Source organism: Lepidochelys kempii, chromosome 1 (genome assembly GCF_965140265.1).
Source record: "Lepidochelys kempii isolate rLepKem1 chromosome 1, rLepKem1.hap2, whole genome shotgun sequence".
Classification (NCBI taxonomy): domain Eukaryota; kingdom Metazoa; phylum Chordata; order Testudines; family Cheloniidae; genus Lepidochelys; species Lepidochelys kempii.
Genome location: NC_133256.1, coordinates 116,396,955 through 116,422,854, shown reverse-complemented (window position 1 = coordinate 116,422,854; position 25,900 = coordinate 116,396,955). Strand labels below are relative to the sequence as shown.

General features: G+C 43.1%; 1 protein-coding gene across 4 annotated transcripts in view; it reads left to right on the top strand.

The window, feature by feature from the left end:
* Window positions 1–25,900, top strand: part of MAP4K4 (mitogen-activated protein kinase kinase kinase kinase 4) — a 238,864-nt gene that overhangs the window by 207,446 nt on the left and 5,518 nt on the right. For all 4 annotated transcript variants that reach the window (XM_073351753.1, XM_073351762.1, XM_073351771.1 and 1 more), the window contains 5 exons: window positions 4,309–4,452; window positions 10,565–10,699; window positions 19,138–19,238; window positions 21,425–21,574; window positions 23,996–24,155. In XM_073351753.1, coding sequence (XP_073207854.1) covers window positions 4,309–4,452; window positions 10,565–10,699; window positions 19,138–19,238; window positions 21,425–21,574; window positions 23,996–24,155 — 690 coding nt within the window. The remainder of the gene's footprint in view (window positions 1–4,308; window positions 4,453–10,564; window positions 10,700–19,137; window positions 19,239–21,424; window positions 21,575–23,995; window positions 24,156–25,900) is intronic.

Below are 25,900 nucleotides of genomic sequence, written 5' to 3'. Positions count from 1 at the left end.
TAGTGATCTCACATCAGTTTAGTTGGAATCACATAATTACCTGGGGAGAATAGGGCAAGTAACTAGGAAACTTCTTCTCTTTGAGACTATGGGCCACATTCTCTTCCAAGCTCTGCTCCCTGCATTTGGGATTAGGCTCATGGGGTGCCAATGTGCCATTTACAGTTATGGCTCTTGGTTATCTTATGCCAGAGAAGGATTGGTCCGATGCCCATTTCCTACCTTGATATGCCCCCTACACCCAGGATGGTTTTGTAGAGGAGTCATTTCCACTGGCTTTACAGCAGCAGAAAAATTGCCTGTGCCATGAGAATTCAACACTGGCCACACGCATTGCCAGAATCCTGCCCTTTTGATACTGATATCTGTTTTAACGGTTTAAAACAAAAACACTAAACAGTTGTAAATGTTGAAAAAGCTGGAGGAGAAAGAGTTGGTCCTTCCCCAAAGTCACATGATTAGTAGATTAAGCATGGGGCTGCTGTAATAGTTTCATTTACATAGCACTTTACCAGTTATGGTGTGTAGGCAGTGATAAGCTGCCAAAATCTTAACAACCGGGGAGGGGCCGCCCCGGCCAGGACTCCCCCGGGACTCCTGCCCCATCTAACCCCCCACGTTCCTTGACGCCGCCCCCGGGACCCCTGCCCTATCCATCTCCTTCCCCTGTCCCCTGACTGCCCCCAGAACCGGGCAGGAGGCTCTTTTGGGCCACTGTACTGGGTGCCCACCCTGCCCCTAAGAGCCAGAGGGACCTGCCAGAGGGCGAGGTGGGGAGTCCCAGAGGTGCTTACCTGGGGCGGCTCCCAGGAAGCATCCGGCAGGTCCCTCTGGCTCCTAGGGGCAGGGGAGCGTAGCTGGGTGGGAGCAGCCGCTCCCCCCACTGATCACATCAAAAATGGTGCCTTAGGCGCTGACTTCCTGGGTGCTCCGGGGCTGGAGCACCCACGGGGAAAATTTGGGGGGTGCAGAGCCCCCACCAGCAGCTTCCCGTTCCATGCCTGGCCCCAACTCACCTCCGCTCCGCATCCCTGGGCCTGAGCGGGAAGCCGCCACCTGCTTCTCTGCCCTCCCAGGCTTCCTGCGGGAATACTAATTTGGGGGGGGGGGGGAGAGGAGAAGCAGAGCGGGGCGGTGCTTCAGGGGAGGAGGCGGAGCGGAGGTGAGCCTGCTTCTCAGCCCTCCCAGGCTTCCTGCGCGAACAGCTGATTTGCGGGAAGCCGGGGGAGGGGGGGGCGGAGAAGGAGAGTGGGGCAGCGCGTTCAGGGGAGGAGGCGGAGTGGAGGTGAGCTGGGGCCAGGCGCAGGGCAGGGAGCTGCCGGTGGGTGCTCTGCACCCATCAAATTTTCCCGGTGGGTGCTCCAGAGCTGGAGCACCCACGGAGTCGGCGCTTAAGGCGCCACTTTTGACCGGTTGTTAAATTTAGAAGCCCTTTTAGAACTGGTTGTCCCTTGCTGGTTCTAGCGAACCGTTGTGAACCGGTTCCAGCTCACCACTCTGTGTAGATAAATATTGTTCGCTATTTTTACAGGGGGTGCTCAGAGAAGTAAAGTGACTTGCTCAAAGTTTTTTATATATATAAATATATAAAAGCTAGGCTCAAAATCTAGGTCTCTTGGTTCTATACTTGCCCCACTAAATCACAGTTGTCCACAAGCAAGTCTCTTAGCCTTCATATGACCATTTCTCCATCTGTGAAATAGTGGGCAATGATATTTACTATACAGGAGGTCTGAAAACATGTGTGATTTAAGATGCTGGAAGGTAGATATGTTGTTCTCCTTCTGTGTATGAGGAAATTGGTTCAGCAAAGCTGTCTTACTGCAATTTTTCAAACCTGGGTGTCTGAATTTAGTGAAAGTCCTGCAGATACTCAGAACACTTGAAAATTAAGACAATTAGGTGCCTAAAAATGGGTTTAGGTGTGATCGTTTGAGGTAGTTGATCTAAACAACTTGCCTGGAAAGCACAATCGTCCAGATAGACATAAAAACAACGAGGAGTCCGGTGGCACCTTAAAGACTAACAGATTTATTTGGGCATAAGCTTTCGTGGGTAAAAAACCCACTTCTTCACATGCATGGAGTGAAAATTACAGATGCAGGCATAAATATACTGATACATGGAGAGAAGGGCTAGATAGACATAAGAGACCTGGATTCTAATCTTGGCTCTGACACCACCTAGCTTCATCTGTTTCACTTTACATCTCTAGATTAGTTTTGCTATCTATAAAGCAAGGATAATTATATTTACCTTCTTCATGATTACATGTTTATAAAGTGTTATATTCAAAAATAGGAGAATGGCCAGTTATCATCAAATGTGTGTTGTAGGGAAGAGGGGAGGGATGGGCGTAGGAATGGGGGTTGAAGCAATTCCTGCCCAGTATTCATTCTATGAAGCTATGTGTGTTTGGGGAGCTGTTGCCATTCCAACACCTCTTCATCAATCAGCTTTATCAAAGTTCACCAGTGTCAGGTTTTGCCCAAATGTGGGCTTAATATTTTTACATGCTTTTGTGTAAATAATTTTCAGTCCAAATTTATACCTTTGTGCAAATGGAAGATGTCAGAGTGAGAGGCGGGTAAAGAGAGAAGGGAGAATGAAATCACACTAAATAAATTGGGAACAAGTGTCAAACTTCCATGCCAAACCAAATTGCTCTGCCATCACTCATGTTTAGCACTTTCACGTTTCTTTGATCTACATATTTCATTCTTCTGTTGATTTAAAATAAAATCCTGGAGGTATTTTACAGCTATAACAAAACACTTCCCTGCTAAACATTTAGCCCAAATTAATTCTGGTGTACGCAGGCATATCTTTATTCTCAATGGATTTGTGCCTACTTACCCCTGCTGGGAGTTTGGTCCTTGCGATACTAAGTATGATAGCTCCTGTAAAGAGAGAGGGTTTTTTTATTTCCTTTACTAATTGTAATGAAATAATGTTTAAGGCTGTAATTTTTATAAGATTCTCCCAGGAAGTTATCTAAATAGTTACGTTCAGTGCTAATAACATAGAATATCAGAGAAGTAGATGCCCAGTCCTGCAATATCTGCTCTACTAATTAGTGCTATCGCTACAGTATGATTAGGTACTTGTCCTCACAGCGTAGAGATAATGATCTTTGAGATGTAGGGAAGAATGCACCTTTTGAAATTACAAGACAGTAATCAATAAAAGCAAGGAGCCTGCTGATTTAAGGCTGTCATAGCATCCTAAAATGTTGCCCTGTTGTGTTTAGATAATGCCATAAATGTAGTTTGCAAGGCTGCCCACTGTTTAATTTCTGTGTAGCTGAATCAGATCTGATCAGAATCAGATTAGTAGTGCCCAGTTTAGGATACAAGGCCAAATTAGTCCCTGGTGTAAAATTTTTTCACCAGTACACTTAAACCAGGGATTAATCTGGCCTACTGTGACAACTTCTAACTCACAAGAACCATAATTGTATAGCTTTGTTAATTTACCTGTGTTATTTCAACCTGTTTTATTGCATTTAAAAACAATAGCTTTATGTTGTGATCTCTAATAAATGTTTGAGGAGGTCTAATCAAGCGAGTCACAAAATTGGTTTGACTCTCATCCCTAGTGCTGTATTTCAACTGTCCTTTTGCTCTCTTCACATAATTTGTGGTAATGGCTGTCTGTTATGGTGGCAAGCATTGAAAAATTGAATAGACATCTACTAACCAGATGAGTGTGGTGTATGTGAAGGGGGAACTATTGAGATCAAGGACAATTCCCCATTGAAAACCCCCTTTGTAATAAAGTCTTATAGAACTAGATAGCGATGAAACCAATAAGGTTCTATAAAAATGAAATAGGATTCTATAAAAAATTATTCTAAAACCCTATAGTATTTAATAGTGATATATCCGTAGGTTTTTAAAACCACTCTATAGAATTCAGTCGCAGAAAGATCATTCTATTAAGTTTTATAGAATGGTTTTAAGCTGTCTTTCTCTATTAAATTCTGCATGACTTTTTTCATAAGGGCCAGACCCTTGTTATCTTCAGCTCTTGGGAAGTGGAGGATGGACCCTGCTCTGGAAGGCTTCTTCTTGCATATCAGCCTCTTGCTAGTGTATGTGTGATAAATTTGGTGTTCCACCTACCTATCTCAGTGAGCATGGGCAGGGTCTCTGCTACTCCACCGCTCTGCCAGGTGTGCAGATGGAATCAGTGTTGGGTTTGAATACCTAAAGTAATGCAAGTTGTTCTGTAAAGCATGACTTAGTCAAAATACCAGGAAAACATGCATTATAATTTGGGTGTTTTTGTTTTGTTTTTTTAACCTAGGAGTGAATTTGTTAGTGGGAACTGAGAGTGGTCTGATGCTGCTAGACAGAAGTGGCCAGGGGAAGGTTTATCCTCTAATAAATCGAAGACGGTTCCAGCAGATGGATGTACTCGAAGGCCTGAATGTCTTGGTGACAATATCTGGTAATGCCCATTTTTCAATATGTTATTTCTCTGAAATCTGGACCTCATTGAAGTCCATGGGAGTTTTTGCCATTGACATCTGTGGGGCCAGGATTTTTCAGTCTTCATGTTTTCACTTTTTTTAATGCTAAGAACCAACTTTTGCACAAAACACTCCAAACTGCATGCCTTGAAGGAAATTTTTTTCACAAGTTTGGAGGATAACATGATGAAATATTTATTTGTATTGTGTTTGGGAGAGGATGGGTGCAGGAAGTTAGAAGTCCTCTTTTGAGTCTATGTCACTAGAATGGAAAATACATTGCAGAGTACAGCTGTAGGGCAGCATGGAAGGACAGGGAGGAAGGGCAGCATAGATGGGCATGGTTAAGTTACTGATGCAATGGAGTAGATGGATGTCGCATCTGGATGTGTCTTTACTTAGTGAGACTGTTGCCTGTTGAGCTAACAGTGAGAGATACGGTCATTCTTTAAATAGTTCACGCTTTAACGTGTCCTGATGAATAATGGTTTCTTACTAAAGCTGGGAATTCCAGACACTTTGGGCTCCAAGGCACTATTTAAAAGGGCTACTTCACTTATTACACAATTTAACTGAGTTTACTGCAAATGGTTCTTACAGATCTGTTTTTTAGCAGTCTACCTTTCTCCTGCATTTTACCTTTTGCCATGCTCTATTGTATGAAACCCCAGGTCATTTAGGGCTTCACACAGTGGTCACTATGTTGCACTCCAGAGGTACTCAGAACCGGTGGCAGCAGGGATAGGACTCTGATCCTTCTGCTCCAAGAACATAGACCCCTAACACTGGAGCTAAAGGAGACTCTCCATTCTGTATTAACTATATAGGTTCAACAATATACAATGGAGCAGTTTCTGATGCCATTGACTAGAAGATAGTGGTACTCATAGACCCTAGCCAGCTCAGTGCAGTATGAGAGTGTACATGTTTGTTTTCTAAAGTACCATCTTTGTGCCAGTGTAGTAAAGCCTGTCTCTGCATTTCCATTTAAACACACCTGTAATATTTTCATCGGCTATAACTCATTTAAATTTCACTTATGGCTGATGACTGAATTATTAAAAAAAAAAAAAATTAAACCAGGAACTTTAAAAATCCTATACCTGTATAATGTACAATATTTCATGATAGCTTCTAATGTGCTCCCTGGGTATCTATTTGAATGGCACCATTAGATCGTCTGACGCAGTGTATAGTACAATAGACTTGTAAACAAAGAGACCACCTAACCCAGCTTGTGTAATGTCCATTAGTTAATGTATCCCACGTTGGTGACGAGAATCTGTGGCTAAATCTCATGTGAAATTCTTTTAGCTTTGTTTACAGTTGCGTGAGTCACGATTCAAACACCCTGACACGTCCTGTTTGTTTCCTTCAAGAATATTGCTTCCTCTATTCAGACACGTTACATTAACCCTGAAGAAATTGCTTGAGCTGAAGCTGGCTTATGCCTTAAGCACTGTTCTCTATCCTGGGTTTTACAGGAGGTCACCAGAGTACAGTGAGGAGGGAGGGTTTCTACCCACAGAGGCTGCATCTACATTTGGAGCTAGGGGTTGATGCCCAGCTTGAGTAGACGTACTCGCGCTAACTCTCATTGAGCTAAAATCCTAAAAATAGGAGTGTAGCTACAGTATCTCGGGTAGCAGCAATGGCAGCATGGGCTGGCCACCCTGAGTACATACCATGGGGTCCAGATGGGTTTGTACTCAGGGCAGCTAGCCCATGCCACTGCTGCCCATGCTACCACAGCTACCCTACTATATTTAGCATGGGATCTCGATGAGAGCTAGCAGAGATTGCGGCCCATGAGATGACTTTGTGGGGGAAGCCCACTGCCCTTTTCCTCCCAGGTCTCCTTCCTGCTATGCTCTATTTCCCATTCTTCCACCCCCTCCTCCCACTCCATCACCAGTTCCTGGCCTGAGCTTTTCCTTGGGTATCTTTCGATTCCCTATTAGAATCATAGAAACATAGAATATCAGGGTTGGAAGGGACCTCAGGAGGTCATCTAGTCCAACCCCCTGCTCAAAGCAGGACCAATCCCCAATTAAATCATCCCAGCCAGGGCTTTGTCAAGCCTGACCTTAAAAACTTCTAAGGAAGGAGATTCTACCACCTCCCTAGGTAATGCATTCCAGTGTTTCACCACCCTCCTAGTGAAAAAGTTTTTCTCAATATCCAACCTAAACCTCCCCCACTGCAATTTGAGACCATTACTCCTTGTTCCTGTCCTCTTCTACCACTGAGAATAGTCTAGAACCATCCTCTCTGGATCCACCTCTCAGGTAGTTGAAAGCAGCTATCAAATCCCCCTCATTCTTCTCTTCTGCAGACTAAACAATCCCAGTTCCCTCAGCCTCTCCTCATAAGTCATGTGTTCCAGACCCCTAATCATTTTTGTTGCCCTTCGCTGGACTCTCTCCAATTTATCCACATCCTTCTTGTAGTGTGGGGCCCAAAACTGGACACAGTACTCCAGATGAGGCCTCACCAATGTCGAATGGAGGGGGACGATCACGTCCCTCGATCTGCTCGCTATGCCCCTACTTATACATCCCAAAATGCCATTGGCCTTCTTGGCAACAAGGGCACACTGCTGACTCATATCCAGCTTCTCGTCCACTGTCACCCCTAGGTCCTTTTCCGCAGAACTGCTGCCTAGCCATTCGGTCCCTAGTCTGTAGCTGTGCATTGGGTTCTTCCGTCCTAAGTGCAGGACCCTGCACTTATCCTTATTGAACCTCATCAGATTTCTTTTGGCCCAATCCTCCAATTTGTCTAGGTCCCTCTGTATCCTATCCCTGCCCTCCAGCGTATCAACCACTCCTCCCAGTGGTAAGATGTTCTCTTTGCCTACATCACTCAGAGCAAATGGAAATGTTGACTTTTAACCAAACTTCTCCCAAGAGTTGGCTTAATGGGCGTAGTCATGTAATTGTCTCTTTGGGGTTTGGTTTGGGTTTGTTTAAAGGAACTTCACTTTAAGCAATGTAAGTATATAAGTAACTGGGTCCACAATATATTTAAACACCTTTTTCAGGAAATAAATGTTTGAATGTATGTGATGGTAAAGTTTGAAAAGCATCTCCACCATGTTTGAATGAAATGTCTGTCTTGAGGATTTTAGGAGGAAAATTTAATAAAATTACATTAACATAAAATGTAATTTTAGTTTTAGTTTTCAAAACTGTAAATCTTAGCGGATGTGTTTACTACTTTCATGAAAAGCTGAAAAATGAATTGCTTAGATGCTTTTATTTTGTTTTTGTGACACTCAAAAGAGTTTGAAGCAAGTTAACAAAAGCAAGTTGCAGGTCCTTAACCTGTTAGAAGGCAAAAATGTATTAGATGCTCAGATACTACAGTGATGAACATTGTAGAAATGGCTGAAAAGAAAGTAAATAATTCAGCAGTAATAAAAGCAATTGCTTGTCCTTACAGAGCACATTCCTAGGGATTTTACAAACGTTAATGAACAGTTACAGCACCCCAGGGAGATAGGCTAGAATCACAAATAAGTGGAGCTAGTTGAAATTTTCCTGTATTACAAATAAGGAAAATGTTTCACATTAAGTGATTTGAGTTTAATCTTGCAGAAAGCCTGTGACAGAGCCAGAAATAGAAATCAAATCTCCTGATTTCCAGTTGTACAGTTCAACTGCTAGCCCATGGTGGTTCTCACAAGAAATGATGTTTTTATTCAAGAGCCAAAATAGAGTTTTTGCTTGTCTCAGCATTAACAATTGGCAAAACCACCAGATTTTTAGAACAATTTACAGCTCTAAACCTAAAAGACTCTTCTTAGTTTTCTCTTTGTCCTTGGTGCTCCGCTTCTGTGAATGTTTAATAGGGAATATGCCAGTTATAAATGAGTCTGTGACTACAGTGTCAGATCAGTTTACTTTGTTTAGCAGTTGTGTAAATACATGCATAGCCACATTTATGTAACTAACCTTATATGTCAGAATGGATGCATTCTGGAAGGCAGAGGATTTCCTGCCTGTCATGTGATTCTTTTTGTTTCTAGACCACAAAGATTTTTTTTTGAGAAACTCCCTGTGCTTGCTTATCTTGTGGCCAGACATGAATAAAGAATCACATACTGGGGAAAATCCATCTGTATCACTTGATACTGGTCTTCATTTGGTGAATTTTAATAAATGATGGGGAAAGAAAACCAAACCATGTGCTCTGGGAATTGGCATGTTTTTACTGGTTTTCTTTAGGAGACTGTTGAATGTTACCCACTTTTGCCAGATTCCATTTAATCCTCTAAGAGACATCTTGCAGCCTGGGGGTTCAGGCTGTTACAGTGGTTTTAAACCACTTGTTGCACTGTCCTGGTCTGGGCTGCTCCTGGGACTGGAGAGGACTCTAGTGTGACTTAGACAGGTCCCCAGGGCTGTCTAAGTTACGGCAGCCTCCCCGGGCTGCCCAATGGGCTATGATGCTACCCAGGATCTCTGCAGTACCTTGGCTCCAGTCTCTACTCCAGGGCTTGTGAAAGGATTCTCTACAGGCAGCCTCCTGGCTGTGTTCACAGTGCCTGTGCCAGAGAGAATCTTCCCTTGGTCAGATTTGGGGCCCCTAGGGCTACTTAACACCACCCTAGCCCTTTTACTTGGTGTCCAGGTTCTGGCGCAGAGGTGAGGAGGCCACACCCTTAATATTTAAAGAGCCAAGCTTAGTAAAGCCTGCCATTAAGTATTCCCTCTCCTCTCCCCCAAAATACTTAATCCCCAGTGTATTCTAACCCAATTGAAGCATCTGTCCTTTACTCAATTAGTTCAAATAGATGTGAAAAAGTAATACATATTATGAGCCATATGCTCAAGTGGCTGTTCACAGTCAACACTATTAATGTAGCAATTTGGGACCTTTTGCTGATTCATTTATACATACATACATTTATATGACTCCACTTTTTAATGGGATTTAGAGAGAATTTCATCCTGGCCTTGGATCTCTAATGCCAACTTTCCGCTTGATGGATTTTTAATGATGAGAAATCCCTGAAAGGTAGATATTGTAACTGAACTATTTGCTGCAACTCTAACCAGTAAACTTCAAACAGGGACACCGTATTGTGCATACATATGAAGTGGCAGGTGAAGGTTGCATCAGCAAACTTAATTCTGGCATTTCTTAACTCCTGAATGCTTAATTTTGCATCCTTAATAATAGTTTTGTAACATAGGGTTTTAAAATTTAATTTATATTTATTGTAGTGTAACGACTCATAATGTACTTAACACTTCTCAAGCACAGAGGGCACAGATCCTGTGCCAAAGAGCTGTGTTGTCGGCATGGTCTGTACCAAAAACCTGAATGGTACGTGACCTCCTTCTGTAGACCCTGCTGTACTGAAGCCAGAAGAATCATTCAGTCATCTAGTCTGACCTCCTAGGTATCACAGGCCATTAACTTTCATCCAATTATTGCTATATTGACCCCAATAACTTGTCTCTGACTAATTTGTGTTTGACTAAATTTACGTTTGTGATCAATACTGAGTGTACAAGATTATAGCACCACCAGCACTATTCCAGAATCCCTCCAAACATTATTTCATAATAACCTCATGATACTATTGCATGAACATAAAATGACAAACTTAAAGAAATAGTTCTGGGGGGGTTTTGTTTTTGATGTTAAAACCGCCCCACTTTTTAATAGTAAGATTGTAATTCCACAATAGCAAGCACCAATCCTTTGTGTGTGGAGACTGAAAACATCTCTTATATAGAGCAGCTCTTATTTGTGTGACACCAGAAAAAAGAGTGGAGAGAGAGAGTTTTGTGGTTGAAAATCATTTACACACATATCAGAAAATGGCCATCACTATTGGGACCAGGTCTGAAAGGAGGTAAAAGCAAAGCAGGCTATGAAATTAACATCTATGTTAAGAGTTTCAGTACCAAGTGACCAGCACTTTTCGATCACTCTAATCATCTATGACCGTGAAATGCTTAGCAGGATCACTTCGCTTTCACAGCAGTTTCTCATCTCATGATGGTCTTTTGGTTATCTTTTTGTTGTGATTAGCATGAAATTCTTGTTAAAACAAATGTTGCATTTTGTGGCTAGGTAAGAAGAACAAGTTGCGAGTTTACTACTTGTCCTGGTTAAGAAATAAAATCCTACATAATGATCCTGAAGTAGAAAAGAAACAGGGTTGGACAACTGTGGGCGACTTGGAAGGCTGTGTGCACTATAAAGTTGGTAAGTAGCAAATGAATTGTGACAATCTGTCAGGATAAAATTAGGTAACAGAGGAATCTTACTAACATAGTTGCTGTTTATATTAACTGATTCCTCTTAACTTTTGTTTTGCCATGTTCTTCTTCTAGTGATGGTCCCTATCTGTATTCCACATGTGGGAAACACATGCACCCCATGTGTCTGAGTCGGGAATTTCTTGCAAGCAATGTCAATTGAAGAGCACATGTGCCGTAGCTCTCCCCATGCTCCCAACTGAGGGCATAAAGTGTGGTGCAAGCTGATGCCTCTCCAGTTCCTTCCTACTGCGCATGGTCTGAGTTGAAATCTTCAGTGTCCTCAGATCCTTTATACTGCGTCATTCCTATAAAAAACTGTATTTAGTTAGGTTTTTTAGTAGTTTTTATAGTTTGGTATAGCATATATAGTAAACATTCTTTTCTCTGTCTCAAGATTTCCCCCCCAAGAGGTCTGGGATTATGCCCAGGGTCCTGGCATTCAAAAACTGTTTCCTGCCCTCGCTCCTTTTCTGTGAGCAATGAACATCAAGGCTGCCTTTTGTTCCAGTGTGAGGCTTTCATTTCTGCCAAGTTCAGCATCTGCCACTCTTTTCTCCAGAACTTGTGAGGGTTGGGACCTGAGACTCAAAAAACACCTCATGGAGAAGACAATGAAACCCCAATCAGATCTGGGCCGAGCTTCCATTCTCCCCCACCACCACCACCACACACCCCAAGTACATCAGCCTCAACAAGTGGGCAGTGCCCCTCCAAGCTTGAATGGAGGGTAAGTCTGTTAAGCCTAAAGAGAAGGCTTCACAGGAGAGTAAGGGCACTCTCATAGATGTAAGGACAAATCATCTATGTCTAAGACTGTCCCAAAAAGAAGGGATCGCTCCCTGACCCCATCGAAGTAAGAAGAGCCAGTTCACACAGGTGCTGACATCTTAGGGCACAATTAAATCTTTTCGACAAGAGAAGGAGGCTTGCCAGAGTACAGGTCTGATGGTTCAGACACCAGCACTGATGGTGAAGATGTGGGATAGACAGCTCCTGGCGCTTCTGTCCACTTTGGGAACCAAGGTGGTACTGGTAGTGCTGTGGCCCCAGAAGGAGCCAACAGCCATGTTGACCAGAGAGGCTCTGGCTTTGCCAGCTCCACCAGTTGACTCTCTTCATACTCTGGGATGGTCGGAGATGTGTCTTCCCAGAAGACAACTTTGCTCTCTCCCATCTGCAGTCACCACTCCTATTGCAGAGCTGCACATCCAGCTGGTGGAAATTCAGGAGCCTCAGCATGGCTTACTAGACATTTCCTCCCAGTCCCAGTAGTGTGGTCCTCTCCATCAACTAGGCCATTATAGATCCAGAAAAGGTGGTTTGGTGCACCCCTGCTTCTTGTGCTACCACCCTTACAAGGGCTGCAAAGTCCTACTTTGTCCCATCCAAGTGGGGAGAGCTCTTCTTCTCTCACTCTCATTCAGACTCTCTGGTGTTGCAGGTGGCTACAGAGCGGTCGAAGCAACAGTACCCACAGGCTACTCCCTCTGATAAGGGACACAAGAGACTCAACCTTCGGGAAGAAAGGTCTTCTCTTCCACCTCCCTCCAGTTCAGGATCTCTAATTATCAGCCTCTTTTGGCCAAATACGATTTTATCAATTATGCTAAATTTCTAGAGTTTAAGGACAAGCTCTCTGAGGAGGATAGAGAACGCTTCCAGGCCTTAGTGGGTGAGGGCACATTTGTGGCCAGAGCTTCACTCCAAGCCATGGTGGACGTGGCAGATACTGCATCAAGGGGGATGGCTACAGCCATTGTCATGATGAGAGACTTGTGGTTGTAATCCTTGGGTTTCGCTGGAGAGGTGCAGAGTACATTCAAGATCTACTCGTTGATACTATCAACCTATTCCACTAGAAAATGGATGGGTCTCTCCACTCCCTCAAAGAGTCAAGAACAATTCTTTGCTCGATGGGCATTTATACTCCTGCCCCTCAAGAGGAACCATCATAGACAAGGTTATAGGGCAAAACCTCAGCCCTTTTATCATCAGTGTCCTCAGGAGCCATCACACAAATTAGACCAATGAACCCAGCCTCTGCAACATCCACTGCCACTTTGTACACTAACCCCAGACAAAAAGTGTTTCTTTTGATGGGACTGTTGAGACCCGTGCCCCTTTTATGATGACTATTCATTCTTCTCTTCAAATGTTTGAAGGTTGCCTTCCCCAATTTATCAAAAACCAGAGGGCCCTAAACTACAGACAAATGGTTGTCCATGAGGTTGTCCATGGTGGCTATCTAACTGAGTTTCTGAAAACTCCTTCCCACAAACCTCCTTCCCATTTCCTCTTCAGGGACCACTCTCACTAGGAAATTTTACGACAGGAGGTGAACACCCTGCTCCTCAGGGAGCCATAGAAAAGGTTCCAGCTCAATGCCATGGTACGGGTTTCTATTCTCCTTGGTCCCCAAGAAGAGTGGAGGATGGAGGCTGATTCCCAATCTATGTCAGTTAAATAAGTTTATCCAACAATTAAAATTCTGCACGATATCCTGGGCATCAATAATTACCTCATTAGAAGAGAGCACATTGTTTGTGGCTCTCAACAGGCCACAAGAGGTTCCTCAGGTTCCTCTTCGACCAGAAGCACTACCAATTCAGAGTCCTCCCCTTCAGTCTGGTGACAGCACTCAGGGTGTTTATAAACGTTTTTTTCAGTGCTGGCTGTTTGGATGAGAAGACAGGGATTTACAGTCTTCCGAGACCTCAGCGACTGGCTTCTCGCAGGCAGTTCCTGTGAGGTAGTCCACAGGGCAACCCGTGTTCTGCTCAACCTTTTTACCTTCCCTAAGTGTCTGCATCATTCACGAAAAATCCATGTTGACCTCCACGAGGTACGTAGACTTCATAGGGACATTAGACTCAACTACAGCAAGAACATATCTACCTCTCAAAAGGTTTCAGGCCATGAGCACTCTTATACAGCAGGTTGTTATCAGACCCAAGTTATCAGTCAGAACTTGCCTTCCTTCTTTGGCCACATGGCTTCATGCACACATGTGACACCATTCACCAGGCTACATCTATGTTACCTAAAACCCTGACTTCTCTCTGTGCACTTTCTAGAGGAGGGCATCATGAACGACAAGGTCACAATTCCACCCAAGGTATTAAGCTCTCTTGTGTGGCGGACAAAACTGGAGAAGATTCGGGCAGGGATCCCTTTCCTTACGCCGACACCCGAGTCAAACTATTGTTATAGTCAAACTATTGATGCCTCCTACTTGGGCTGAGGTGCGTGTATGGGCGATCAAATGACACAGGATGTCTGGGCCTCGCAGGAGTCCAGAATGCACATCAACTTACTAGAACCCAGGGCAGTCTATCCAGCCTGCAATGCCTTCCTTCTGCTTATCCAATACAAACATGTTCAGATAATGTTGGACAATTTGACAACACTATTTTATATAAACAAGTAAGTGGGGGTAGGGAAGCTATTTTTTTCTTTGTGTACAGAGGCAGTCATCCTCTGGAATCAGCAACATATTTATCAGGAGTGCAAAATTCCCTAGTAAACACTTTTTCGTGAATCATAAATGGGAGGTTTACAATTCGATTCTCAACAGTGTCTTTGCTCAGTGGGGAATGCCGACCTTGGATCTTTTTGCCTCACAAATGAACAGGAAATTTCTTTGCTATTACTCCAGAGCAGCCCTGGGCAAAGACTCATTGAGAGATGCCCTCCTGATGTCATGGAAGGGTTACCTGGGGTTTGCTTTACCTCCAATTCCTCTGATAGCGCAGGATTTGTGGACGATCTGTCAAGACAGAGCTTGAGTCGTCATCATCGTGTCCAGTTGGCTGAGACAGTTCCAGTACATGGATCTGTTGAAGTTTTCAGTGCACCCACCCAAGAGCACAACACAGGGACAACGTCACACACCCCAATCCAAGGCCACTACAACTGGTATGTGGATGAGCATCAGAGATAGAATGCTCATGGTCCAAGAAGGTGCAAAACATCCTTAACCAAAATAGAAAAAAATTCTATGAGAAGCTGTTACTCAGCTAACTGGAAGCGTTTCTCCACTTGGGCTCATCAATATAATTTGTCTCTGGATTCTGTTGAAGTCCCTTATATCTTAGAGTATCTACTTACTTTTAAGTCTTCTGGTCATGCGTTCAGTTTCCTGTGGGTGCATTTAGCGGCGGTCAGCGCTTTCCATTCTCTTGGTGCATAACCATACAGTCTTCACACACCCTGTCACAATGAGAGTTTTAAAGGGAATTCTCAGATCCTTTCCACCAGCAGTGAAGTTTGCACCTCAGTGGGACTTCAATTTTATTCTGTTCTCTCACTAAGGCTCCGTTTGAGCCACTGGCCATATGCTGTATGGCCACCCATGAAGGTGGCCTTTCTCATAGCTATAACATTGGCCAAAAGAGTTGGTAAGCCGGGAACATTTAGAGTGGGCCCACCATATACTACCTTCTATAAAGAAAAGGTCTCGCTTCACCCCCACCCCAGATTCATACCCAAGATAGTTTCTGCATTTGATATGAGTCCACTTACATGTATTTTTCCCTAAAGCGTGTGCCTTGGAAGAGGCAAGAAGGCTGCGTTCTCTGGATGTCCGGAAGGCTTCGGCGTTTTATCTGCCAGGAATAAAAGATGTGAGAAAGACACCTTTATTTTTTTCCCATAGCAGAGCAATAAAAAGGTCAACGTATATCAGCGTAGAGACTTTCAAAATGTTCATCAGGGTTGTATTGTTCATGGTTACCAATTAGATGGCATCCTCCTCCTTGCCCCTCTCCACCATCCTGGAAGGAGAAAAGGCTCATTCCACCATGGGGCAAGCTACTTCAGCTGCATCTCTGAGAGACATACCCCTAGTAGAGGTCTGTAGGGCAGCTACTTGGAGCTCTTTGCATACTTTTACGAGACATTACACCTTGGTACAGTCATCAACTGCAGATATGGCTGTGGGGACAGCAGTACTACAGTCAGCTATTGCTTCTGTGTCCTGGCACCCACCACCTGGTTGACTCGTACTTGTTAACCTCCCACGTGTGGAATACACATAGGGACCATCACTCGAAGAAGAAATAGGGGTTACTTACCTGTATCTGGAAGTTCTTTGAGATGTGTGGCCCTTATCTGTATTCCACCACCCATCCTCCATCCCCCCTGCTGCAGATTGGTTACACTGAGGTAAGAATGGGGAAATTGGAGTGGTGGCAGCCCACACTGCCCTTTATGCCCTCTGTTGGAGCACAAAGAGAGCTACTGAGCATGTGTGGGCCAATGGATACTGCTTACAAGAAATTCCAGACTCAAGCACATGGTGCACCTATGTACCCGTGTGGGGAACACAGAGAGGGACCACACACTCGAAGGACTTCCGGTTACAGATCAGTAATCTCCAGTTACACTGGAAGGAAAAAGAACGCATTTTTTATTTTTCTCTTAGAGGCTGATCGTTGTAAAAACAACAACAACAAAAAAGCATGTTAGCTTTGTAGGAGTTTATGGTAACAGGAACATATGTTTAAGTTAATGATGATGCATTGATTTCCCTTACCTCATTGCATTTCCTAATGCACTCTCAGACTGAGCCAAGTGCAATTGTGGGGTGAAGTGTCTTTCCATTAAATAGATTGTTTTTAGTGCTTCTTAAATTGCTGAGATTAATTGGGTTATAGACTCCCTCTGAACCAAAACCTGTGATGGATGGCAGAGAGTACATATAAGCCTGTTAACCTGCTGTGGGATATCCAGAAAACATCAGTAAGCTAGTACTGTTTCTACTGGCTCAGCTTCAAAATGAGATCTTGCCGTGATGATGCACCACTATTGCCCTGGAATGATTTTGCTTTGTTTTCACTTTAAGGTATACTCTTTACTGCAACTAACCTGTCTTTCAAACTCCTGTCTTTTTGCTTCAAAGCCTTATCTTTTGTCAAACTGTGCTGGTCAGTCTATAGTAGCAGTTTGAGCAACTGGACTGTAATCAATCAGTCTGTCTTGTGCACACATTTGAAAAATCTACCAGTAGTAAGTAGTCAATAAATATCTCAGTAAGAAACTGCTGAACCAAAAACTTGATCCAAAAAGCAGTTTATAACTTACTTCTCCTGTGTCATACCCAAGGGTTTCAGCAGCCTAATGAAGCAACCTGTTTAACAATACATTAACAGCTATATAAAAGGGACTCTCCAACAGTGAAGGACATGAAACTGAGAGCATTTTTTTCCAGATGAAGAGTGATTTGTTACACTCAGCTATAGTTTGACACTGAACTATACTGTGAACCATAAATATACAGTAGATCTTCTCAGGTAGTAGGAAGGCCTCTTTGACAAGTACATTTTAGTTCCCAAGAATGATGAGCTCTGGAAATAGTTGTGTTTGCAAATCTAATAACAGTGCAGTCTTGGAGCTGACCCTCTGTGGCTTTGTGCACTGAAACAGCTGGCGTTGATGTCTTCCTTGTCTCTTTGATGCAGCACGGGGTTCAGACTTAAGGGTGAGGTGGTATGGATGGATCTCAGAGATGCTTGAGGCAGTTTATGGCTCTCCCAGATGATAAATTACTCTTTGGTAGCTAAGACTGGGTATGTTCCAGAAAGCACCCTAGGCAGCCACGGAAGGGCATCAAAGTTCCTTTTCACAGATAAGATGACGTTCATGCACAAAATCCCTAAGAATTCTTTCAAGATAGACAAGATTGGACAAAAGTTGTATTTTGCAGAGAGGCAGACTCAGTACAACTGGAGACTTGAAACATCCTTTTTGTAGATGAAAATGTGTCAGGTCGTCAGCACTTAAAATTCACTGCTTTTACTTCCCTGTTAAGTAAACGGAGCAAAGTTCCCACTGAAGAACAGCTCCATCTCCCTACCGCATGCCTGGAGAAAACAAATGTAGACCCACATGGCAATAAAGAGAGTCGTGAGAAGCCATGAAAATAGTATGTATTAAAACAGTGGGATTGTTCTGCGGTACAGTCGCATTGCATCAAGGCTGGATGTGAAGTGTAAGGGGAAAGGATTTCTCACTACTTCAGGAAATTTTCACATCCTTTGTTACCTGGGCTAGCTGGAAAGAAGTAACACGTCAAGCCGATTGTGCATCACCCATCCACAACTGGTATCACAAAAGAGTCTAGCAGAAATAGAAATTGAGGAAGACCATGGTACTGTCCTTCAAAAACTCAGATGGAAGTGGAAAATGGAGAGTCTGCACCTCTAGTTGAATAGCCACTTTCTACTTCTCCTGGTCCTTCCTAATCCCATATATCTTAAACAGTCTGAACAGTAGTTGCCAGCAGAGCTCTACCACAGGACCAGTTTTTGTCTTGTATCTGAATGCAGAAGAAGTTTGAGAATTCACAGATTTGCTACACGATGAAAATTTTACCTTTCCTGACACGTGCAGCTTTTTTCCTCCCTAAGACTGTAATGAGACTTTGCTAGTGATGCAGCAAAATGTTTTTGCGTGTGTGAGGCTGCTTTGCAACTTCTTGGTTGGGGGGGAGGGGGAGGGGAACATCCCTCAAAAATGTTCCATGTTTGCCTAGAAATCATTTTTTTGAAGTATTTTCTAAAGAAATTCTAACTCTTTACCAGTTTAGAAATTTTTTTCATTTTGCCCTAGCAGGGGGAGTCTAAACTATAAGGGAAGAAGAGCAGATGATGACCAGTACTTGACATGTTAGCCTCTCTTTGTGACTTTTTGGGAACATTTCCTTCCTCTCCTCCTTCCCCCCCCTCCCCCGCACACCCCTCTTCCCACCTTTCCATGAGGATGATTATCCCCCTGTTCACCACCCATGTCCCCTACTATTCATCACCCATGTCCCCTATTTAATGTGTCCCCTACTAACACAATAAGTTTAGATCTTGGAGGTAAAGGAAAGTGCACCATTAGCAAACTTGTTGTTACTTTTGCTTTTAAAACTGGCTTTATCTTCTTTCTTTCATTTGAGTCCTTGTCGTCGTCTTCTAGTGCCTCATGCTTCAGCTTAATCATGATGCATTAATAACAGCAATGTTGTAAAAGCAAGTCTGCCCATTAACTCTAAACCAGCTTTTTAGGTGAAAAAGGACCCTGACCCAAAAGTTAACTTTCCGTTTTGTTATGTAAACAGCATCTGTGTTTTGTATAGAATAGTGTATAGCGTATTAGCAAGGCTATTCCAGACATGGATATTCATTGAGTCACTGACAGGATTAAATATTCTTGAGAAGCAGATGACTAAACATATGTATTACTTTACTTTAAACTACTTAGAAATAGGAATGTTATTGCAATATTAATTGGAACCTTCAAATGTTTAAAATTATGTGGCAACTTTATTGTTTTCTTGTTTCCTAAAGTTAGTTAAAAGTTTGGAGTTGCTGCTGAGTTTATTTTCTTGTTTGATTTCAGTAAAATATGAAAGAATCAAATTTTTGGTAATTGCTTTGAAGAGTTCTGTGGAAGTCTATGCATGGGCACCAAAGCCATACCACAAATTTATGGCCTTTAAGGTAACAGTATATTTTAACCGTCTTTGGGCTTTCTAATGTGTATTTGCAGTTACAGAGCTGCTTTTATAAAAATGTTTGAACAACCCACAATGTTGATATATAGTTACATGTTCTCTAGTAAATCTGTCACTAATTCTGGATTACATTTTAATGCCATCATTGATGTTTGTTAAATGAAAGAGTCAGCGTATGTAACTAAATTAACATTCTGAATTGAACTCTGAATGTAAACGATAAATGGAAAACCTAACAAGGAGATTGCTCAGGTTGACAGCATCATATGGCAGCTGCCGAAGAGCAGTCAGTTGTCACTGCCACAGCTTCACTCTTGCTTAAGGAGAATGAAAAATTTAAAGCCCTGCTGGACTTCTCTCTTCTCTGCGAGCAATTTATTTTACGTGGTCACATAAAACATGTAGAAGAAGCTCACTAGGGTTGTGAACCTCCAGATCATGCTTCAATTCTAGGCAGATTAATTTTTGAGGTACTACACAGGTGTGTGTTTGTTGTCCTCTACATATACAAATCAAGAGACAGATAATTGAACGAAATCCCAATCTTGCTGCAAGTGAACAAATCACTAAATTATGTTAGTCTCACTTGTTTTTATGAGTGCTGTAAAATATCATTGGTCCCATGGTATCATTACCAAACTAGTCGTGGGGCGGTAGCCCCTCCCCCTCTGGGTCGGAGGGAGGCCACACCACCTCTCTACACCGTCAGGACTGCTGCCTAGTATCAGAGGAATTAGCGTTAGGTGTTAGTGTTCCGACCGGCCTAACAGGGCTGAGCCCCCATATAGTCAGTTGGTCCCGGCCCTTAGGCAGAAGCAGGAATCCCAGGGCCAGTAGGCTCTGGCCATTAGGCTGGGGCTGAGCAGCCAACCATCTATACCTCTGGGCCCTTTGCCCGGCCCCTGCTTAAACACCTTAGTCTGTGGTCTCGGGGCCCTTTTGGCAGGGGCCAGAGCAGACACCGTAGTCTGCAGGCTCTGGGTTCATTAAGCAGGGGCCAGAGTAAACCCAGCCATCTATATTCTCTGGGCCCTTTAGTCAGGGGCAGAGCAAACACAGGAGACAATTAGCTCCAAGCTTTTTAGTCAGGGGCAGGGCAAACACAATAGTCAATTAGCTCTGGGCTCCTGGTGCAGGGAAAACCCAGGGCAGAGCGAAAACCCAGGAGTCAATTGGCTCTGGGCCCGTGGTGCAAGGACAGAGGAAAAACCCAGGCGTGAGGTGTCCTAGCTCCAGTGGACAACTGACAAATGCAGGCCTCTTGACCTGGCAAAGGGAGGCTGCTACCCCAGGGGATCCACCCTACTCCACTGGGCCCCGACCCAGGGGGCGGAGTGATCCACCACTGGGTCAGCAGGGAATCCAGCTGCAACACACCGACCATGCTTCAGGCAGCGCTACAGCCAGACTGAAGTTGGCTGTCGCTGGGCCACTTCCTCCCCTCTCCTCGGGTTGTACCTGGGACCACGGGGCATCTTCCGTTTCCCCCGGGTAGGTGGCCAGTGGCAGTCCTGGAGGGTCCCTGGCAGAGACAGGTTTCCCCAGCGGGCAGGGGGTCACTTGGCTCAGCCGCAGTCGTAGCTGGCTGGAGTGAGCAGGACATGTCTGTCTCCCTCAGTGTCCTGGCTCCAAATGAGCCAGAGGCGCTGCCCTTTATACTTCCGATTCCAATTACCCACATCTGGTGGGTGGGGTGAGCCAGGTCTGGCTCTGCCCACTTGGACACAGAGGGTGGTTCCTCCCTGTGGGTCAGAGGGAGGCCACACCGCACACTACCCAAACTGTTGTGGAGAAGATGAGATTGTCACTTACAAATTAAAAATATACTAAAGGAGTTTAACATGGGTTGATGATTAGTTTTTATTTCTGCTTTTTTAGTCCAGGGAAGTTGTTTTAGTTCATAATGTTATATGGCTGAGTCCTGCACAGATATGACTATTCTGACCTCAGTCCAGCAAAGCACATAATCCAGGGACTTAACCTCAGTGGAATGCCTCACATCTGTAAAGGCATGTACTTAACCACGCTGCTGGATCAAGTGGGATGACTTTGAAGGAGCAAGCTACCAGCGTGTGTGTGTGAGATAAGCATGTTTTTAAGGACTCCCATCTCAATGTTGTGTGCTAAGTGGAAATGTAGATCTGACTCCTCCTTTTAATTACTGTCTTGCAGTCATTTGGAGAATTGGTACATAAGCCATTGCTGGTGGATCTAACTGTAGAGGAAGGTCAGAGGCTGAAAGTGATCTATGGTTCCTGTGCTGGTTTCCATGCTGTTGATGTGGACTCGGGATCAGTCTATGATATTTATCTGCCAACGCATGTAAGAATTGTGGCTCAGTATGGGATTTTTATTTCTTAGGTTTTTTTCACTTACTTCACATTGAAAAGATATACAGGTGTTCAAATTCTGTGGTATAATCATACCGTGAGCAACCATGCAGAAAAGTCATCTATTCCCTTCACTATGCTTTGCTAACTTCTGAAATTGTGATTATCACTTGTGGGTTAGTTAAAAGATAAGAGCATCTTGCACTTAAAAAAAAAAAAAAAAAATCCCCAAACCCACAAATAAAAAATCCTAAACCTCTTTTCCTTCATAGAACATTACACCTCCTCTAAATACTAGGTACAAAACACATTTTGTTAATGTCAGTCCTAATGCATGCTCAAAATAATACAGCTCAAGATCTTGAGGGCTTGCTATTTCAGTCCTTGTGGTGACTAACGTGTTTTACAGCAAGAATGAAAAGAACGTAATTTTGTTAAAATAGATGTTGTGTAAAACAGTGGCTCTCAACCTTTCCAGATGACTGTATGCCTTTCAGGAGTCTGATTTGTCTTGCGTACACAAGTTTCACCTCACTTAAAAACAACTTGCTTCCAAAATCAGACATAAAAATACAAAAGTGCCACAGCACGCTATTACTGAAAAATTGCTTACTTTCTCATTTTTACCATACAATTATAAAATAAATTGATTGGAATATAAGTATTTTTACTTACATTTCAGTGTGATTCTTGAGCCTGTTTTTCACTTGTGAGCCTTCTCCGAAGCCTGAGCCCCAGGCAGCGGGGCTGAAGCATGTAACTTAGCTTTGCAGGGCCTCCTATGGCATGGAACCCCAGCATTTGTCCTGCTTGTCATCCCTTAATGCTGGCCCTGCACTTGCAACTCTCCTAAACCTATTCCATGACCCTCTCCGGGGGGGCTGCAAGCCCCATGTTGAGAAACACCGATCTAGATGAGTTGATGTACCCCTTGGAAGACCTCTGAGTACCCCCAGGGGTACATGTACCCCTGGTTAAGACCGACGGCTGTAAAAGATATAAAACCATCCTATATCAGAACCTATATGGGCTCTTAAATTTAAAAACCTAAAAACCGAAAAGGGATGGTAAAGTATAATTATGTGAGCATATTGACAAAAAAATCTTTGGAAGCAGAGAGGAATGAAGTCAGATGAATGCAAGAGGAACGACCTTTGACATGCAGCGAAAGGACAGTCCCTGCTAGCCTAAAACAGTGGTGAGATCACCATCAAGTGTGTGGAAAGAGGAGGCAGAGCAGGGCACCAGTTCCCTATGGCCACTCTCTCAGCCTAGGCAGGACAAGGCTAAAAGAGAAGGCGTCCGTTAACAGTCATTGGTAGTTTTTAAGGACAGTTCTGTATGGGAGTGGAATTCTGTTGTGGGTTTTGTGCAAGACAAACTTTTTTTTAACTTAAAAGAAAAAAGTAAAGCTGTTCAATACATTTCTGCCTTAGAAGGTTACTATTGGTAAGTGTTCAAGACTTGCAAACATTAAGCCCTCCAAAATTTATAGAGAGAACAAAAATAGGATGATGATAGAATATATAGCTATAGCTAGTCTTATATCAATTTGGAAAAAATAGTAAATTGCATAATTCCTTCATATGTATTCCCTAGAATTATTAATCAAGTTCACTTCCAAGTCATTAGTAGAAACATTACTGATTTTAATTTTTCTTTTCTACCTTTAAAATGAATTGACCAGAAATTATTAAAAAAATAAAATGAATTATCATTTTATTGCAGTAGACACAGGCAATTACAGAGCAGCTGGTGCACTGAGAAAATTAAATTTAAAAAATGAGATAAAATGACATCAGTAATTAAATATAAACTGAGTAATAGCTTGAAGAATAAGTATTTTATGGATCTTAAAGATCACCTGAATATATTATCTTTATTTGCACCTAGAGGTCCCAACCAAGACCAGGGCCTCCCTGTGCTAGGCACTGTACAAACACACCATGAGAGATCATCCCTGCCGCAAAGTGCTTACAATCTAAGCAGATAAATGGTGGGAATGGACACAGAAGGACAGAGAGGTGAAGTGACTTGCTCAAGGTCACACAGCAAGTGAACGGCAGAACTGGGAAGACAACCCAGTCTCTAGAGTTCAGTCCAGTGCTCTTTGCTCCGGTTTGCTTTGCCATGTTACCATGTAGCTAAGTCAGCACTGAAAATCTCAACCGCAGACTAATGATGGAATAACTACAGGTCATTCCATAGAACTGGTCAATCAAATATTCTGGAGATGACCGTTTGATGGGACTTAATGTGTCTCCTCAGGGCCTTTACCTCATCATGGCCCCAGTGACCTATGTTTTCTTCCTTTCTACAGTCTGCTTTTAAAAAAAAAAAAAGTATCCAGCCCTTTATACTGGGAGCAGCTCAGGTGAAAAATAGTGTCTTTGCTTTTGTTTTGCTTCTGTAGATCCAGAGCAGCATACAACCACACGCAATCATCATTCTCCCAAACACCGATGGGATGGAGCTGCTGGTTTGCTATGAGGATGAAGGGGTTTATGTTAATACCTATGGGAGGATCACCAAAGATGTGGTTCTGCAGTGGGGAGAGATGCCCACATCAGTTGGTATGTGTCCTGTGAGAATCAAACATAATCTGCAAAGTTAGGGAGTAACAGGGTGGGGATACTTGGTCTTCAGGTGTTTCATTCTGAAGCAGTTATGCTGTAAATATTATTGGTAGACAAGTGCCAAAATGGTGAGATGGTATTAATTTGGTAGTTTTTGTTTAGTTTCTTTTAGAATGAAATCCAAATAAATGTTATGGCGTACTGGGAACAAAATAACTTATTGAGCATTTGGTTCCTAGTAGCCTGTTGAAAATAGATATATTTTTGCTAAATTGTGATAACCTGCATTTCTAAAGGGATTTGGGCTGGTATTATTTTGAGAGATTTCTTAATTGTTAATAGGCTTATATGTGATTTGATTAGTCTTTTTGTGATCTTAAGCAGTAAAGCATTTTATATTAAAAATATTTTTTAATTACCGTAGTTATCTAGAGAATAGAGAAGGAACTTTCATGAGACAAAATGTCTCATACCACAATGACCTAACACGTTTCTTTCTGTGATCATTAACTACAGACTAATTCCCATTAAAGTAAGTGGAAAGATTTAAACTAATTTCAGTGAGAATTGGATTGGGCCCCTTCAGTGTGTTCTTGTAAACGTTAGGGGCCAGATTCTCAACTTGTATGAATGGTCATAGCTCCAATTGAAGTCAATGGAGCTATAACAGTTTATACCAACTGAAGATCTTGCTTAGTGCTTTTAAGATGATGTGTTAGTGGTCAAATTGTCCTCCACCCTCCCCCCCACCCCCTCCCAAAAAAAACCCTAAATAAATTAAAAGTTCATTATTATGGTAAATATGCTTATACCATAGCAAGTTATGTAATTTAAATCCCCTATAAATTAACAGTCACATACGTTCTTGTATGAAATGGGAGTGCTATTAAATATTTGAGCCTTAACATTTTAGGACATCCTTGCTAAGATCTGCTAAATCATAATTTTATGATTCTATTCTATTCTATTGAAAATACACCCACAAACCAGAGGCAGCTCCTTTTTCCCTTGTTTAATCCTTTGATCTTCTTTGAGTGATGATGCCTACGTGTATCCCACACATGGGTATGCATGCATGTCATACGCCCAAGTCCAGAAATTCTTCAAAGCAATGCCAGCCACTTCTCCTCCTGTCAGCTTTAGGGGCTGTCACATGCTCTTTGCCAACAGCTGGATCACCAGTTGGGTCTTGGAGATTCTCTAGCAGGGATACTCAATAGAGTTTGTCTCCTTCCCTCCTCACAAACCCCCTTCCTGGTCTCCCTTTGGGGACCACTATCACCAACTGATTCTTCATCAGAAGGCGGAATCCCTTTTCGGTAGCAAGGGAGAGGGTTCTACTTCCCCATATTTACACCTAGCAGCGGTTAGTGCTTTCCTCCCTCCAGCAGAAGGATGTTCTGTCTTTACTCACCCGGCAACTGTACAATTGTCCTATTGGCACTCACAGGTCTTCCCTTTGAACCTATGGCAACATGTGCCATGACCTTCTTCATGGTCATCACTTTGGCCAGAAGGGTCAGTGAACTAAGAGCCATAATGGTAGACCCTCCCTATTTCACGAAGGGAAGGTTTCCTTTAGGGGAAGGTATTTCCCCTCAGTGTTTCATGAAGGGAAGTTTCCTTTAGGTCATGCCCAAAATTTCTTCCCACAATTGTTTCTGAGTTCCACATCAGTCAGTCAATAGTTACCTGTATTTTTCCCCAAACCCCATACCTCTTCCGAAGATAAGAGACTTCAC